The sequence below is a fragment of the Canis lupus genome, chromosome 3, assembly GCF_003254725.2.
Source record: "Canis lupus dingo isolate Sandy chromosome 3, ASM325472v2, whole genome shotgun sequence".
Taxonomy (NCBI): domain Eukaryota; kingdom Metazoa; phylum Chordata; class Mammalia; order Carnivora; family Canidae; genus Canis; species Canis lupus.
Genome location: NC_064245.1, coordinates 89245164 through 89264964, shown reverse-complemented (window position 1 = coordinate 89264964; position 19801 = coordinate 89245164). Strand labels below are relative to the sequence as shown.

The window sequence follows — 19801 nt, the reverse complement described above, 5'->3', positions numbered from 1 at the left end:
TAAATACATATATTCATCTATATACATTTATATATGTATTTATTTGTATTTATATATTTTGTATATTATATAAATATGTATTTATATATATCTACATATTTGCATATATATATTTTTTAAATCCAGACAGATAAATGAAGCTCATGCCAGGTCTTTAAATAGAGGGATTCATATGAGGACTGAATTAAGCAATTGTGAAGGTGACACAGAATAGAAAGCTGTGTCTATCTGCAGGGCCACAAAGATGTAGGAGGAAACTGGTGTTATACAAAGTCAAGAGGTAGCCCCGCAGGAGCTAACTTTCAGAAGAAAATGGGACCCCTGCTGGGTACGTCCCCCAAGGCCAAGGAGGGGAGGACATCCTGACTTCTTGGCTCATCCTCCCTTTAGTCTCCGGCAGTGCCTCCCCTTATTGGCCAAACTCCACCAAAGCAAGAGTGAGCCTGGGATATATGGTCCCCAGGAGTCAGCCTCCAGGATTCAAAGAGAAGAGGATGAAAAATGTTTATTACGATGTTCCCATGGATAGACATGAAGTTGAGAGGCAACATTTTTTGATGGATAAAATATTTACCAAGACACTTAATGAAATCTGTGTGGTTTTTTTTGTGTCTTTCATAACAAAATGAGAAAAAAATGTGTTTTTGTCCAATAACAGAACCAGAGAGTAGAATTATTTTCATCTCTGATTTCAATGCATGGTTAAAACACTTGCGTTTGAATGCACTTGGCTACAGTGGTTTTCACACGACATATTCAGAGTCCAGCCAGTCTTGCTGAAAATGCGTATAGTATTTAATGGATTTGGAATTTAAGATTTTACCTCATAAAAAGCTGCAAAATTAATCTTCTGAGCTTTTTTCAACCTATAATATGCTTTCTGTAGAGGAAATAAAAGGTTTATAAAATCTAATACTCAACAGTAATTTCCTTTGTGAAAGAGTTATAATTATCTCTAAAACATCTTGTACATCTATTCAGTGTTACTACATTTCTCTTTCTGATACAGAGGTTATTAAAATATACTTCGAAGTTAGTTTCTTACAGGTGCTTTCTCTTTTTATTTTTTTTTTGATTCGTGCTTTCTCTTTTATACAAAGTCCAGACTTAAATATTAATGGACCTGTAATGCCTAAAAATGAGGAGATTTTTTATTCATTGTATAATTGCCTTGTTTTTATTCCCAATCTTGCTCCACATTTAGGGCACAGCATTATTAATTTTAGTAATCATTTTTGAGAAAAAAAAAAGACTCACTCATGAAGAGCATCAGCTTTGCTTCTTGACATGAATCCTGGGCTTGAATTAAACATCCCCGAGAGCTCACGTTTCCATTTAAAAATTGAATTTTTTCCTTGCAGACGTTTGGAACAGAACTCAATCAAGGTCATCCCTCCTGGAGCTTTCTCACCATATAAAAAGCTTAGAAGAATGTGAGTGAATACTATTCTGGAATATATGTAATTTAAAAAATCATACAGGTCATGACCATACAGACATTCGCTTATGTATGAATGCTTGAGTGTTTGACAGCTTAAATATTAGGTAATGTGACTGATGGCTACAATGTTAAGAGCTAAACTATGTAATATTTTAAAGTTCTGGGAAATTTAACATATTGATTCACACCAGTGTGAACACATGTGATCAATATCGTTCGCTGTCAAATCTTAGATGTTCTATTTTCAAAAATAGGCCAAGGCATCTTTTATAATAATTTCAGAAAAGAGCCAATAATTGGTTTAAAAGTCTGATTTTTTTTTTAATTTAAGATTCTTCAGATGTTTTACGTTACAAATTTCATACAGGCATTAATAAGTGCAAAATGGATGCATAAAGGCAGTAAATAGCTTTCTCCTGCTGTAAATCCTCCCTGACGTCCTATTTAATGTAACCTAACCCTATTTCTCATCTTAGTGACCTGAGCAATAATCAGATCTCTGAACTAGCACCGGACGCTTTCCAAGGACTACGCTCTCTGAATTCACTGTAAGTACGGACTCATCACTAAAGAAAAGCAGAATGAATACACAACTAACGATTGCTCTTAGGATGGACTGTCAGGTTCTAAAATGGCAAAGTTTAATGTAAAACTCAGTTAAACTACTCAAATTGTCCATGAAGTCCTGTGTATGCCATTTTGGACAGTAATATCGTCCAAAGTAAATACAACATTCCAGCTACACAAAAGGACAGAACACGAGTAAAGCCATTGCACCAATGCCGGGTCCTTCGAGTATCTGTGCCTCCAAGAAAACCAGTAAATGTCAAAAGAGAGAAATGGTTGGAGAACTTTTATTTATACTTGTTTGCTTGCAGTTTTACTCTTAAGCTCTACTGCTTTACTGTTAATGGACACACTCTGGTTGTGAGAATTAAAATAAATAATGAAAAGAAATAATAAGATCAATAAAATAAGCAATAAATAGAACAGATAATTTATCGTCTCTGTATTCATTATATTATACATTATGTTTTATATATAATAACACATTAACTACTATGTTATGTATTTTATTATGTATTACACATTACTGATATAGTGATGTATTATATTAATATTATATATTTATTAGTAAACTCATAGTTACAACTAATGATATTATAAATTATTACATACCTACCCAGATTCATAGCAAATAGAGAAATATATATATAAAAGAACATGCTTGCAGAAATAAGATCTTAGTCTTGATGATTGATGCTCCATGTACACAGTTTTTTTTCCAGAAGGCTGTAACCATTAGCTTTCCTTTTGGAACTTATAGTCAGGGTGTTAGGTCATTGGGGAATTTCTATTTTAAAAAAACCTAGTGGTATACAGAAGAGTAGAAACTGTTTTCCAGAAGTAGAATGCCCAAATACTGCCCGTGGCATCAGAAAACAGTCCTTTTATGAAGAGAATCAAACAGCTATGCTAGAGAGAAAGTCTGTGTGTTACAGGTGGTATCGTTTTCCTTATTGTGTTCACAGTTTTTTTTAAAGATTTTATTTATTCATGAGAGTCAGAGAGAGGCAGAGACACAGGCAGAGGGAGAAGCAGGCTCCCCGTGGGGAGGCTGACATGGGACTCGATCCTGGGACCAGGTCACACCCTGAGCAGAAGGCAGGTGCTCAACCTCTGAGCCACCCAGGTGTCCCAATCTATTGAATGTTTTAAAGATCCCCCCTAGTAAGGGCACCTGGCTGGTTCAGTTGGTAGAGCATGTGGCTCTTGACCTCAGGGTCATCAGTTCAAGCCCCACTTTGGGTATGGAGATTACTTACGTAAATAAAGGTCTCTCATATTAAATAATTGCATTAATATTTGTTTATTGTCATTCATGTTAAAATTTATTACATATTATCACTATATGTTATTATATTATTGGTATATTAATATATTTTATTAGCATACTACGTATTAATGGCAAATATCATTCAGGATACATGTACCTGTTGGATCATTTTATCCTCAGTGCTTTTTATTGCCCTGTTGTGACATCAATAGCATCCGCATAATATTTAATAATAATTTCTTAGGAATCCAATATATGAATTAGTGTATTAGTCCTTGTCTGTAAGTATCTTTTATTGTTTTCCATTGACTGGTTAGAAACTTATTTCATATGACAAAATAAAGAAATGCCTTAGTGGTATAGCACAATGGCTCAGCGAGATGGCCTTTGGGACACTAAGTGGCTTGTGTTCAAATGCCAGCTCTTTACACTTGACGAGGCTCAGGGCTGAAGTAGTCACTAATTTCCTTGTGCTTCAGTTATCTCATTTCTAAAATGGGGGTAAGATTACTCCCCTGCTGGCTCTATTAAAGCACAGAGGAAATATTACAGAAATAGCAGATAGGCCCTTGGCAAAGTCTTCTGAGTAGATTTGTATGCTTCTCAATTTTGATGATCTCAGAAAATATTTATGCCCACGATCCTTAACCTATAGTTTTCCTCTTTTCTTATTTTTTCATTGCAAGCTATCATCGTTCTTATTCCAGTTTCCCTCTTCACTAAACTAGCTCCCGAATTCCACAGAGGTCTCCAGAGGAAGGATGGCGGTATTTTGCTGTGATTGCTGTATTCACGATCCCTACAATCTTTTCTTAGATTAGTGATAACTGTCCAGTACCTGATATTTCACTACCAGTTTTCATTGAAAATGGAGCAACCTCCATTTTTCTCTTTATCATGGTCTCTTTAAAATTGCTTAGTGTTTTAAATATTCACAACTATATATTACTTTTAACTTTAAGTATAGCTCTCTGGCATTTATTTGAATAATAAAGTTGCTCATCGCACCTTTCTCGGGATAGCTATCTTACAGGTTTCTGTTTTGAGCATTTTTTAGGCTGGCCACCGGCTCTTGCCGTCTCCTACTCCTACTGTCCTAACATTGAAACTTGCAAGGGTGAGGCTGGGCTTACAGTTCCTGGCTTCTTTCTGGTAGCAGGTACAAGAAATGCTGAAGATTTCCCTATCGGTACCATGGACTATAAAACAATTCTTGATCGGCATACGTGTACACTGTATAGAGTATGCTGGACGTAAGTTATGTGTTAGAAAACTGTAGAGAAGCTACCCAATTTGTCACTGTTGGTATTGGGATGATATTATCCAAATCCCTCGGGTATTTATTTTCTTTTCAGCTGAATTCATTTTCATCTTACAGTTTTGTGGGGGTTTTTTTAAGGATTTTCTTTACCTCCTAGGAATGTAGCACAGGTTCTCACTGGCCTTCTTTCACTTTCTATCTTTATGTGATGACATGACTTTTCCCCGTTTTTATGGATGTTGGTCCTATTTTCTTGACTCTCATCCAGCTTCTCTGTCCTGATCTTTGGACTTTTTATGTTTTTAATTTATTTTTTCTTGTTTGATTTGATCTCACTGTGTATAAGAAAACTATACCAGCTCTAGTATTGCTATACCTTTTGGAGAGAAACTTCATTTCCATCACATTTAGTATTTCTTTATTATAACATTTTATGATTGACAGTCCATCTATCTAATAATGCCATATATCTAATAATAGTAATTATGTCTAATAATACGAATTATTTTGTGACATTCTTCTGTATTTCCCCATGTACCCAAATTGCCTCATTAATAACAAACATCTATTTTTTAACATGATCATAAAGAAAACAATGATTTGTTGGGGGGAAAATAGTTTCATAATATACATATGACACACCTCTTAACCTCTATTTGTGCTGTTTGAGACAACCTTTAAAGCAAAGCCCCAAATGAACAACCTACTAAATTATTCGCCCTTTAATTCTTTTTTCCCTTTTATTTTTTTTTTTCATTTTAATTCCAGTATAGTTAACCATACAGTGATACTAGTTTCAGGTGCACACTATAGTGATTCAACAATTCTATACATTACTCAGTGCTCGTTCTAAGTGCACCCTTGATCCCCTTCAGTCTCATCCATCACTCCATGCACCTCCTCTCTGGTAACCATCAGTTCACTGTAGTTAAGAGTCTGTTCTTTGGGTTGTCTCTGTTTCTATTTGTTAATTTGTTTCATAAATTCCACTTAGGAGTGAAATCACATGGTATCTTGTCTTTCTCTGACTGGTTTATTTCATTTAGCATTATACTCTCTAGATCCCTCCCTATTATCACAAAGGGCAAGATTTCATTCTTTTTGAATGGCTCAGTAGTATTCCATTGTATATATGTCTTCTTTATTCATTCATCTATCGATGGACACTCGGGCCGCTTCCATATCATAGCTATTGTAAATAGGGCTGCTAATAAACATAGGGCTGCGTATATCTTTTCAAATTAGCATCTTCATATTCTTTGCGTAAATGCCCAGTAGTGAAATTACTGAATCCTATGGTAGTTCTACTTTTCACTTTTTGGGGAACCTCCATACTGTTTTTTCACAGTGGCTACACCAGTCTGCATTCTCAAGAACACTGCACGAGAGTTTCTTTTTCTCCACATCCTGCCAACACTTGTTGTTTCTTGTCTTTTTCATATTAGCCATTCTGACAGATATGAGGTGATATCTCATTGTGGTTATAATTTGCATTTCCCCGACAATGAATGATGTTGATTAACTTTTTACATGTCTGTTGACCATTTGTATATCTTCTTGGAGAAATGTCTGCTCATGTCTTTGGCTCATTTTTTTAATCAGATTATTTCAGGTTTTTTGCTGTTGAGTTGTAGAAATTCTTTATATATTTTGGATATGTCATTTCTAGCCCTTTATTGGATATAACATTTGCAGATATTTTCTCCCATTCAGTAAATTGCCTTTAGTTTTGTTAATAGTTTTCTTTGATTTGAAGAAGCTTTTTATTTTGATATAGTCCCAATAGCTTATATTTGCTTTCTGATAGGGATTTCATCAAATCGGTAGATTGTTTTGGGTCACATGGACATTTTAACAATACTTATTCTTTAATCCATGAGCATGGAATATTTTTCCATTTGTGTTGTCTTTAGTTTCATTCACCAATGTTTTATAGTTTTCGGAGTACAGGTTTCCACTTCCTCAGTTAAGTTATTACTTGGTATTTTATTCTTTTTTTTTTGCTGCAAATGCAAATGGGATTGTTTTCTTAATTTCTCCTTCTGTTACTGCAGTATTAATGTATAGAAATACAACAGATATCTGTATATTGATTTTGTATCCTATGACCTTATGGAATTAATATATCTGTTTTAGTAGTTTTTTGGTGTAGTCTTTAGGGTTTTTCATATATAATACCGTGTCATCTTCAATTAGTGTAGATTTTACTTTTTCTTTACCAAATTGGATGCCTTTTTTTCTTTTTCTTGTCTGATTGCTATGGCTAGGGCTTCCAGTGCTACATTGAATGAAAGTGGTGAGAACGGACATCCATATCTTATAGGGAAAGATCTGTTTTTCACCATTGGGGATGATGTTAGCTGTGGATTTTTCTTAGATGGCTTTTATTATGTTGAGGTGTGTTCCCTCTAAATCTACTTTGTTGAGGGTTTTCATCATGAATGGATGTTGTAATTTGTCAAAGGCTCTGTATCTATTGAAATGATCATATGGTTTTTACCCTTTCTCTTGATGTGATGTATCATGTTGGTTGATTTGCAAATATTGATCCACCTTTGCATTCCAGGAATAAATCCCACTTGATTGTGGTGAATGATTTTTTAATGTATTGTTAGATTCAGTTTGCTAATATTTTGTTGAGGATTTTTACATCTGTGTTTACTAGAGGTATTGGCCTGTGTTCTCTTCTTTTTGGTGTCAGGGTAATGCTGGCCTCATAGAATGAATTTGGAAACTTTCCTTCCTCTTCCATTTTTTGAAATAGTTTGAGAAAAATAGGTATTAACTTTTCCTTAAACGTTTAGTAGTGTGAAGCCATCTGCTTTAGAACTTCTGTTTGTTGGGAGTTTTGTTTTGTTTTGTTTTTGTTTTGTTTTTTTCACTGATTCCATTTCATTGCTGGTAATCGGTCTGTTCAAATTTTCTCTTCTTCCTGATTCTGTTTCTAGGAATTTATCATTTCTTCTAAGCTGTCCAATTTGTTGGTGTATAGTTTTTCATCATATTCTCTTACAATTCTTTGTATTTCTTTTTTTTTTTTTTAATTCTTTGTATTTCTGTGGTGTCAGTTTTTATTTCTTTTCTTTCTAATTTTGTTTTTTTTTTTTTGGTTTTTTTTTTTTTTTTTTTTTTGAGTCCTCTTTCTCTCTGTCTCTCTTTTTTTTTCTGATGAGTCTGGTTAAAGGTTTATCAATTCTGTTTATCTTTCCAAGAAGCTCCTGATTTCATTGATCTGTTATATTCTCTCTCTTTTTTAAAGTTTCTGTCTCATTTATTCTCCTCTAATTTTTATTCTTTCTTCCTTTCTACTGGTTTGGAGTTTTGTTAATTTTCTTTTTCCAACTCCTTTAGGTGTAAGGTTAGGTTGTTCACTTGAGACTTTTTTTTTTTGCTTTTTGAGGAAGGCGTGTGTTGCTATAAACTTCGCTCTGTGAATAGCTTTCCCTGTATCCTAAAGGTTTTGGACCATCGTGTTTTCATTTTCATTTGTCTTCATGTATCCTTTTATTTCCTCTTTGATTTCTTGGTTGACTCATTCATGGTTTAGTAGCATGTTATTTTACCTCATGTATTTGTGTTCTTTCCATATTTTTTCTCATATTTGATTTCTAGTTTCATAACTTGCTCCTTAATTCTTATGTGGGTCCCCCACAACTTTTTTGCATCCTATTTTCTTCTTATATTTCAATGCATTCAAAATATGAAACTCCCTCAGTATTCAAAATTGGTATTTTGGGTTGCTCTTTGAAATCATACTTCATTAAACTCACTCATATTAGCCTGGCTAAAGGGTAAATGATGAATATTCAGCAAGTAACCATTGGATTCAGCTTAATTGGACACCAACCTTAGAACCTAGTAAAGTTCCTGACACATAATAAGTATATGCTATATATTGTTAAATTAATCAGTTGAATGGCATTGCATCGAATATCCTGAAATGGTTCCACCTTGATCTGCTTATGTGTGTCTCCAAAAGCCCTCTGTTTTCTTATTCTTAACCTTAAAAATACAAGTTATTATTGCTTATCCTTTCTTAATTCCCTTACCTCTTTGACCCTGACAATATAGAATTTTCTCTTTTACTCTTTGATATTTTTTTAGTGGTTTCTTCTCTAATTGACTTACCTTTTTTTTAAAGTATTTATATTCTGCACAAGTGAGTTTTTGTGTTATGCTATATAATAACTATACCTCTGGGACCTATACAAACGGAATGTCTCCTTACACCACATAGTGTCCAGCTATATTTATTTATTCCCTTGAGAATTTTCTTCCTATACTGTAATACATCCCATCTCTCACTGACATCTTAAAAGGAAACAACAGCTTTTCACTCACTCATATTCATTCCTCTTGTACTGTTATTTTCTTCCTTTTCAAACAGAAATCATGTACTGCTGCCAAACATATTAATTATTTAGATTCCTATTTCAGCTTTCTCCTTTACATATGACATCCCTCATGTCTTTCCAAAAGATTATTTTTCTTATTCTCAGAAGAAATAGAATCATTGTAGAGAAAATTAAAAAATGAAAAATACATAGATACAAATTAAAATCACTTCTGAATAGCAAAGTGCCTGCCATCCAGAGATTTTCTTTTTTTTTTATGTGTATACAGGTGTATATTTTTCTAAATAAAATCAAGATCATGCTAGAATATACTGTTTTATTAGGTTTTTTTTTCAAATTTAAGGTTACATCATCACTTTCATGTCATTAAATACTCTTCAAAATACAATTTTTATCAATGTGAAATATGCATTTAACTAATACCTTTGTTGGGGGTTTGGAGACATTTTGTTTGTGTCTATTTTTTTCATTGTTAAAAATTAGGCTGTGATTAACATTTTGTGCATAAAATACTGTTTGTCTCTGATTATTTTCTTAAACTCCCAAGAGCAAAACTATGTAAAAATTCTCATGAATGTCTTTACAACTCTTGATATATAATGCCAGATTGTCCCTCTAAGGATAATAATTTCTATTTTTTCCTATTCATAATTATGGCTTCCTACTTTTGGGGGTTAAAAGTAGATAGGCATCAAAAAATGTACATAGGCATCATTGCAGACCTATTATTAATAGCCAGCATGATGAGTGAACCCATTTATATTCATTTGTTGTTAAAATCCCCTCATTTCAGGTCACGTGGGTGGCTCAGTAGTTGAGCATCTGCCTTTGGCTCAGGTTGTGATCCTAGGGTCCTGGGATTGAGTCCCACGTCGGGCTCCCTGCATGGAGTCTGCTTCTCCCTCTGCCTGTGTCTCTGCCTCTCTCTCTCTCTCTGTCTCTCTCTCTCTGTCTCTCATTAATAAATAAAATCTTTTTTTAAATTCCCTCATTTCACCCAGTTTTTAAATTATTCCTTAATTTATTCCCCTGCTACTTTATTTTTTCATTCCACTCCTCAGACAGTGATCACTCATCAATCCAATGTTAGGATATCACCGCATACTCAAATGAATGCTAGGCACCAGGTATACTGAGGGACTAAGCCATGCTTGCACTTGGTGGTGGCATTCAGTGGCTGATCAGAGGTGGATACCATAAGGATACATTCCTGATCATATTTTTGGAGAAACATACGTTTCAAAAATGTTTCTGTATTCCTGTCAGTGATCACTTTCTTCACAGATCTTAGGTTTCTCAAGCATACACATGATGTTACAGAAACCTTACCTTTTTCTAGATGCGTTTTACTTCTTACCAATATAATAAGCACTCATTACATATGAACTTTGTGTGTGTGTGTGTGTGTGTGTGTGCTGAAAAATATGACAATTTAACAGTGGACACGTCTATGAAAGGGCAATAAAGCATGAATTTTGCTCATTTTTGTTAATTCCTCTTTGTTTTTCAGTGTTTTCTTTTTTTAAGATTATTTATTTTAGAGAGAGAGAAAGTGGGGGAGAGGGACAGAGGGAGCACGAGAGAGAGGACCTTAAGCAGACTCTCTGCTGAGTGTGGAGCCCAACAACATCATGGGGCTCGATCTTATGACCCTGAGGTCATGACCTGGCTGAAATCAAGAGTTGGTTGCTTAACTGACTCAGGTGCCCAAGCACCCCTGTGGTTTAGCGTTTTCTAAACTCCTTAGTGTATATCTGATCTATAATCAGGAAAAAAACATATTTGCAAATTAAAGTTTGTTTACTCAACTATAGCTTTTATGATATATGGAGTGCTCAGTAACCTCCTGTATACCTGAATACATATGTGTTGGATCAATTTGTTATGCTAGCTTGATGTCTGATTTTTGCAATTAAATTATGTTTTTTTCAGTGTCCTCTATGGAAATAAAATCACGGAACTCCCAAAAAGTTTATTTGAAGGACTGTTTTCCTTACAGCTGCTGTAAGTATTCAATTATTTCTGATCTGTTGAACCAAGCGTTATATTTTAGTCAGTGTGCCATCTCATAGGTTTATAGAGACTTTAGAAACACTTGACCCCAAATGACATAATTTAATGAAATGGAAAAGATTAGTCTAGTGCAGCTAACGTTGATGGTGGTTATTTATTTGAAGACACAGTACTTTAAAGTTGTCTCAAAACCTTTCTGTCTGCCTGTCACAAATGTATGCTTCTTCCTGGCTACTCTGTCATTTAAAGCTCATGTGGTTCCTGACCTTTGTGAAATCTGTTTTGATTTAACAATAGTTGGGAAGGAGAGTGACGTAGTGATAGGCTTACCCATCTTTGTCCAAAGCATCTGCAGGAGTGACAATGTTGCAGTACCGTGCCCCAACCCAAAGGGTGGTATGCAGAGGCTCAGAACACAGCAGTAGCATTCCAGCTGGTGTTGACTGAGAAAATTCTCTGTGAATCCCTGGACTTCATCTTCTAAAAATCATTCTGCTTAGACTGTAACTACCACTCCTCTGTCTCAAAAGAAGAATTACTATGCATCTATGTAGAACAAAACCTGAACGCAGCTGCCTTAGTGACAGCTCATATGGGAAGGAAATTGGAAAAAATATGCTAGTGTTAAGATTGTCAGTGTTAGATCATCCCATTCTGTTCAAGTCACCAAACACCTAGAGTTCCTCATTTGGGGCGTCCACTAGCCTAGCTGCTGTGGAGGCAAAGATGAGTATACATACTGTCTTCTCAACTGCTTCATAGATGGTCTACTTTAAAATTCTTAAGTTTCAATTGCTATTTTCTCTTTTGGTACATTCATTGGTTGATTTGAGGTTTATATCATTGATTTGGTAAAAAAAAAAAAAAAAAAAACTCCTACTACCACAGATTTCCATGTAGATCTTTTTCCTTACTTGATAAATGTAAGTTATCATCATATCATGGTATTCATGTTTTAAATTTTCATCATTATCCAGAAACATATTTTATTTCACAACCCAGTTTTCCCACACACCCCGATGAAGGAAATTGTTAGCAGATCGGTGTATACCCTGTACCGTGTATAGTCCTCTCCATTTTGCTACGTTCTCTGTCCATCTTTCTCTCTGTCTCTCTTTCTAATCTCTTTAATTCTGTACAACCCAGTAAATTGGCTTCACAACAGACCAGTAAGTCATTAAAAATACTGGATCTTGTGACTTAATGTCTTTATTTGGGTTTCAAATTATGTTTTTAACCTTTGAGGTGGGCTCAGCAAATATTGTCTCTGATCTTTAATAGAATGACTCTATGGGTACAGCTGGATGCTGTAGCCAAATATTGCCCACGTGTTACTTGCTTCTCTGCTGTTCTACATTCTCCCAGCACTATTACCCTTGCCACTTACTTGCAATCTCTTGCTATCACCAGCCCGTCTAGTACTAGTACTAGTACTTCAATAGCACCGCCTTTTTCCTTCCACACGTACTTACTGGTGGTTGATGTAACAATCAGGTTAAGAAGCCGTGGGACCTGTATGCAGATAAATCTTATTTAAAAAGCTATCCTTGTCCTTCAGCTTAATATTTTATCTCCAGATTAAAGCCCATTCTTAAGCCTGCCAGGGCTAAAGCGACACAATTTTCTCTTTATGGCTAGCTGAGAACTTGGTTAAGCATCTTAGATTTGCTTGAACAGAGTGAGGTACTGGGAAAAGAGTAGGTAAATGGAAGGAACAAAAGAAAGGAGTGTGCGCAACACTTACTTTCTCCTACTCTGCAGACCACATGATTTAGAGTAAGTGCAAAGTACTCAAAGCAGCACCTTCTTCAATTGTCTCTGAGGCTCCCCGCTTTTTCCTTCTTATTTCTGCTTTTTGACTCCTTCAGTAGCTGACAGATTGGTGTGACCTGGTTGTGGTGCAGAATGAAGAAATGAGATTGTTGGGCCATTCCTGAAACCAGTCCCAAAGTCTTTAAGAAACTATTATGGGGACCACAAAGAAGGCCAAAATGTCAGGTCCTTAAAGGAAGGTTTAAAAAAAAAAAAGCAAAGATTTACCCCGAGGAAGTCACAGCTTTGCATGTATGTGGATCCCTAAAAAAGCAAGCAAAGCAGAGAAACTACCCTAGGTTAATTACTAATAGAGATTCTTGGTGGACAAAAGGGAAAACATTTTTCAGTGCGTTAAGTAATCAGGTATATGAACTCAAACGACAGAGCATATATTTTTTGAGCTACTAAATATTCAAGTTTCAAGTATTGAAGCTGTAAAGTAAATGCTAGTAGGGAAAAAAAGAATAAAAAAAAAAATTCTCAGCCTACGAGGGCACTAGTCTACCTTTGGGCCAACAAGAAGGTCTCCATAAAGGAGTTGCCAGGACTCAGTAGCACTGAACAATATCCTGGGGATCCTAGAGGAGGAAATACTTTAGCTGGGTGGAGGTCACGTTCTGGAACAGATGAGCTTTCCGTGAGGCTCGGGTAGGCCAGAGTGTTGAGGACAGTGGAGGGTGGGGCTGGGGTGTTCCCAAAGGGAGGCCAGTGTGTTTAAAAGTTCAGAAACCATCACAGAGAACCTGTAAGAATGGCATTGGCCAAAGTCTCATTTGTAAACCACAGCTCCACAGAAAATTGAAGTTGAATATTGATAGCACACTTGAAAAAAAAAAAAACAGAAACAAACAAAAAAAGAGTTTCTGGGATGTTGTGTTAAACCAAGTGAAATGGATATTTATAATGTGGGACTGAGGCCTTTAATAGGGTTATGAGCCATGTCACTGTCCAAGAGGGTCATAAAGTGTCCATTCAACAACAGCTATGTATGGAGACCCTAGAATGTTCCAGGCAGGTGAGACATGTCAGGGATCAAAACAGAACGAATGTCCGCAGTAATGTGATAAGTAAGGTATATGCCACAGAAAGGAATATATACTCAAGAAAATAGAGGGGAATGTCCTGGTCAAGGAATGGAGTGTGCTAAGAGCTTGGGGCGGGGCAGAGACAGGTGACGGTGCTGAAGAGGGCGCCAGGGTGGGCTGAATTCAGAAGGGGGATTGCAGCGGGCGCAGAGAGGCAGAGGAGCCAGGGGCAGGGCCCAGAACATTCTGAGAGCGGAGACCTGACGAGGAGCTGGGTGGGGCTGGAGCTGAAGCGGCCAGGGGAGAGAAATCGGGGGTCCCGGGTTCAGTGGGGGCGCCCGGGGTCGTCCTGGGCCTCAAGGCAGCCTGTCAGGACCTTGGCCCCTTCCTCACAGCAACCTGGAGTGGCTGCCCCCGCCCCCGAGAGGAAGCGGTCTGTGCTTGAAAAGACCTGGCTTCTGTTTTGGGAACAGACTGAACCTCTGCCCAGAGCAGCTAGAGAGAGCCGCGCTCCGCGACATTTACTTTTCATGGCGCCCCTGACACGTTGGGCCTCGCCCTCCTTTGCCTCCTGCGCCACGTCTTCATCTTCCGGAGAACCCGTTGAGTAATCCCCGTTGGGTAGTTGCGCGGGGACCCCGAGACCGTAGGCCTTGGTCCGCGCGCACGACCCTTGCTTCGTCTGGTGCATCTTCCCCCCGTGGTCCTGACTCCAGCTGTAGTGTCAGTGTTGAGGCTCCGAGAACCGTTTTAATTCCTTGACTCCTCGTGTTTCTCAAGAAGGAGAGAATCTTGAAGGTGGGTTCACGAGATGCTACGCTTTAATTCTGCAACTGTTTGATCAAACAGATTATTGAATGCCAACAAGATAAACTGCCTTCGGGTAGATGCTTTTCAGGATCTGCACAACCTGAATCTTCTCTCCCTGTACGACAACAAGCTGCAGACCATCGCCAAGGGGACCTTCTCACCTCTCCGGGCCATTCAGACCATGTATGTATAATACGCCTTGGATCACGTACGATGACCGCTGTCTTCACTGTGAATTCGAGACTTAGCTCATTGCGAGTCATGCATAAAGTGTTCTGTCTGTGTTTCTGAAAGGCACCTGGCCCAGAACCCCTTTATTTGTGACTGCCATCTCAAGTGGCTGGCGGACTATCTCCACACCAACCCCATCGAGACCAGTGGTGCCCGGTGCACCAGCCCCCGGCGCCTGGCAAACAAAAGAATCGGACAGATCAAAAGCAAGAAATTCCGTTGTTCAGGTAATTTCCTACCTCCTGTGACATTTCCCCTGTGTTACCTAAAACAGTGGTTGTGGAGACCTAGAGACAGCTGGTCTTCGGATGAATCACCAAACGTTGTAGGTCATGCTGCTTCTTCTTCCATCAAGGACACAATAAAGACAGCTGTAGATGCAATTCCTATGGCGCTCCTGGGTGAAATATTTTTGACACTAGATCCAAAAAGGAAAAAAATTAAAAAAAAAAAAGAGGCCTGAATACTTGATACTGTATTTTTAAGGTTCAGACTTCACAAAGGCCTTTTAGCAAGCTCAGGATTTTTTTTTACGTCTCTTAAGTCTCACGTTTGTCATATTTTTCTTCGTTGAGAAACCGAAGGTAATCAATCATGTTCTCATTTCTTCAGAAAGTGAACTGAGACTTGGTTGTGTGATTTGCTTAGGCTCAGAACTTGGGGGAGAAAATTTCCTGATCCCTCAGCTTCTCACACTAAAAGTGTTTTCTTATTTTTCCCCCTCTTGTTTTAAAAATAGGACCGTGAGGATAATTTTTTTTTTCTTTTACCAAAAGCCCATCTTTTAGTATTTGGGGAATATTATATTTATTTATAAAAAGCCAATTATAGATCCACTGTGTGACCGTTAATTAAAGGGCCTTCTTCATTGAAATTTGCTGTTTGTTTTGGTCTCATCTTCTCTGTGTTCTTATGATAAAGTACACTCTATGTTTGGGGTAGTTTGCTGACTATTCCAGGGGTATTTCACATTCGGCAGTTAATTCATACTAAAAAGCTAATATCAGAACAAAGCTGTTTATTGTCCATGGTCCTAGAGACATTTACTACTCACTGTACATTAGTATACTTCAGCCACTGCTGTGAATATAATTCCCTTAATTATCTGTAGTACCTTTAGTCCATTCTTAATCTAATATAACTCATATCTCTGCTTGCTGACATTCAGGTGCATCTTCTATTTTTTTTTCTCTTTTTTTATTTAGCTAAAGAACAGTATTTCATTCCAGGTAGGTTTTGCTCGGTAGTAGGACTAACGCAGACACCCTTTCCTGACCTTATAAAATGTAGCTTCTGAAACTTTGATATGCATGCGTTTGAAAGTACAGTGGGTACCCCGTAGATAGATTGACTTCTGCATAGATCACTTGTAGCTGTTTCCTGAAAACCTGACCTTTGCATGCAGCTTCTGATGTTAGACATATATATTATTAAACCCCCATCTTCTTTTTTCTCTCTCACTTTGGCACATTATCTAAAACTTCTCACAGTAGCTAAAATGTGTGAACCTATGCCTTCTACTTAAATCATTTTCTCTCCTTATGTTGTATATCTGATCTTTCAACCTGTTTTTAAAATGTAGCTTATCGAGCTGGTTTTAAAGACAGAGACCTTTCTGTTGTCAAAGAACTAGTTCTACATGAAATCAGCCACCCACACATGGAATTGTCTTTTCAATCGTGAAATTGACTTTTTAAAAAAATATATCATGGTTTGTACTAAAAAAGTGCCCCTTACTTTTTGCTTTATTTGGCCGTACTGTTGCTTCACTTTTTACACAAAAACAGCAGCCTCCTGCTTGTTTATATGCAAGTAAGCCTTGGGCGTTCACATTCTTGCAGACCTGGAGTGACACGATGACTCCATAGAAACTATATTGACGTACATCCTGAAAGCATCAGATGTTCCTGGGCACTAAACGCCTTGAATAATTCAGGCAGACGAATGAAATGTCGTTTTTAGAAAAGTAATTGAAATGTTTTACCACTACAATCTCAACACTATCAAGGCTGATGATTCTGGAACTAGCTCTTTGAAATTACTTATATTTTCCTTGCCTGCCAATTGTGTAAAATGCCTCTTGACTTGTTTGTTTTAAACCATTATATAAAAATATGTTAGTAATTGATTGGCTACATTCACCATCTCCTGGGGATATTCTAGACTCTAATATATTTTAGCAGCTACATTTATGCGGTGTTAGTATGCAAAAACCGTGCTGATTTTTTAAAGAAGAGTTCTGGGTTTTGTCTCTGTTTTAAGGAGATATGTGTTAATTGGCATTATTGATTCATAATTTGAATAATTTTAGGCATATAGCAGATTTTGTTTTATTACTTATTTTGAGCTGGAAGAGCCAATAAGATCTTGTACATTATACTGGTTACATGAGAAGTAACACGTCGAAAAGAAAAGCTGATTGGCCTTCATAGGCAATCTTTAAAATTCATTAATTTTACCTCATTACTAAGCAGAAAGTCCTCTGATAGCTGTTATTTGCCCCAAAAAAGCCATCTACTAAACACCAGAACACCTATGGGATAAAACATTAATATTACTGAAATCTTCAAATTATGGCAGTTAATATCATTGTTACCAACTGATTCAATCAGTTACATTTAAATATACTTTATTAATAACTTAGAAACTAATGTTTCTGATTCACAAATTGAAGAACCAACATCGGATTGTTTTTATAAATTCTGATACAGTTTTGCCTATTTATTGACAGAAGTCAAAATAGGTTTTATTAAAAATACATTTTATATTGTGATATCACGGCTTAAATTGTCAATTTCTGATAATTCAATTTACATTAAAGCCATAATAATAGGAGACAGGACTCAGAAGGATTCTTTGGGCCTTTTCTCCCTTTTTTTTTTTATTTTTTCTAGATTTCAGCAAAAATTTTAGCCTACCTAAACAGTCTCCGTAAAATAAACATCATTGTCATTGCATTGAATGCAGACTATTTTAAATGTAAGATACCTGACGTCCCTGCCACTTAGACCTTTGTTCCCGGTGCTTCTTCATTTCACTTTTAAAATGAAAGCTTCCACTGCAGTGCAGCAGTTCCTCCGTAAATGCCCTGGCATTAATTGCCCAGATCTGATGAAACGATTACATTCAGCTTTGCAGTTGTAGGAGGTTCTGATTTCACCTCGACTAAGTGACGTTATTTATAAGTCGGGAAGGTCATTGAAAAGCATGTAAGCCACAACCTAAGGATCAATCCAGATGTATTTGTTTTCGAGGATCTCCCTGATTGGTTTTTCACTTCAGTTTGCATGTGTACTTGCCTACCACGGTTCTATATGGCCTTCTAGATATTATAGCGATAACTCAAAAGAAAATCTATCTTGCAGAGAGTTCATCATTTAAAGGAATCGACAAGAACTTAATTTGTGCTGTGCATCTTGTATGCCCTTGCTTTTCCTGAAAGACCACTGTGCTTCAAAAAAAAAAAAAAAAATCACTACACAAGTTTGCAAAGCATGACGATCGCTGTCATACTATGCCATTCCCCTGTCATTGCCACAGTAAGGAAAGAAGGAAGAGACCTTAGCTAGTTTCATATATGTGTTTATTAATCTTAACTGGGATTGCTCTTTCTCTCCTTCTTGGTGATCTTTACTTTTGCAGGAATTCACCATTTGGGCTGTAAGTAAAAGTGTCTGATCTGAAACATAATGTCCTCCCTTCTCAATCCTGATTGTACCTTCTTCTAGTCTCGGTCTTTTGCGCCCTTTTCCCCCCCCCTCTCAAGAAGAAACCGCAGATCTTTTGAGCTTCTCTGTTGTCCTTGTAGCTCACCTTGAACTTCTTCCTGGATGTTGTTCCCGAAAGCTGTTGTTTCCATTCTGCAGTTCTGAGGAACAGTGGAGGCACCTTTCAGTGTAGTCCCTACTTTGTGTTTCCAGGAACTCTTCGGTAGTAATACTCTTACTATGGTCATAAACATTCTGCGGGAAGAATGCATGTCATGTAAACAGTATTACGTTTCCAGAACGTCTGTAGCTTTTTCTCCTGCTTCCCTTCATCTTTCCTCTCGGTCTTCCCCTTGGCCTAGTGGATGGTGTAGTGATTATGTAGCGAGATTTTCTGTTGTGCTTGATCTAACCATGTGGTTGCCAGGTATGAGTAAAACATGGTTCCGTCAAGCACCATGGAACGTCACGCAGCTTTCTACAGCATGGCAAGCTGCTGAGGCTTAAATCAGGATTTACTGGTCTCTTTTGATAAAATCAAAATGAAAAAAAAAAAAAAGAGGGCTTTTTTTAGGCGTCTCCGAAGATTATGTGAGAGGGAGAGAATAATATAAGACCATAGAAAATTTAAAAACCTGAGGACATCTATTTGCCTTGAAAGCCCTAATTTAAAAAATGATATATAGGACTATGTTTCTTACTGGATACATTTAAAATTCTTGACTCGGAGAAAAAATAAACTTTGTAACGATTAATAGCCATTGTATGATTAGCTGTCAAATAGGCTAGAATGGCTCATAACTGGATCAGCAGAAAGTACAGCTGTGAAAAGCTCATCTCTATTAATGTTTTCCTGTCCTGTGAATCTGGTTACTCTTTTTTCCAGCAAATTCCAAGCCCTTGTTTTAACCCTCTCCTGACATCCATTGACCAAAAACTCCCCAAGTTGTCTCCCTGCTGCATAATCTATAGTTATCTTACTATTTTTCTTCCTACAAATTAACAAATGTTCTAACCTTTAGACTCAGTATCTTTTTTTTTTTTTTTTTGCCTTGAATCCTCACTAGGTACAGAAGATTATCGATCAAAATTAAGCGGGGACTGCTTTGCAGATCTGGCTTGCCCTGAAAAGTGCCGCTGTGAAGGAACCACAGTAGATTGCTCCAATCAAAAACTCACCAAAATCCCAGACCACATTCCCCAGTACACTGCAGAGCTGTGAGTTCATCTTCGACCAAAATCCGGGTTGGGAGGGAGGGAATGAGAGCATCGTAGCATTGGAATTTTTGTCTTTCCCTTTTATTTT

The 19801-nt window shown here is 37.0% G+C and overlaps 1 protein-coding gene across 1 annotated transcript in view; it reads left to right on the top strand.

The window, feature by feature from the left end:
- SLIT2 (slit guidance ligand 2) overlaps positions 1 to 19801 on the top strand; it is a 350583-nt gene that overhangs the window by 251322 nt on the left and 79460 nt on the right. Inside the window, 7 exon segments of the mRNA XM_035714619.2 lie at positions 1362 to 1433; positions 1918 to 1989; positions 10827 to 10898; positions 14597 to 14740; positions 14852 to 15015; positions 15994 to 16017; positions 19563 to 19713. Of these exon segments, the coding sequence (XP_035570512.1) occupies positions 1362 to 1433; positions 1918 to 1989; positions 10827 to 10898; positions 14597 to 14740; positions 14852 to 15015; positions 15994 to 16017; positions 19563 to 19713 (699 nt within the window).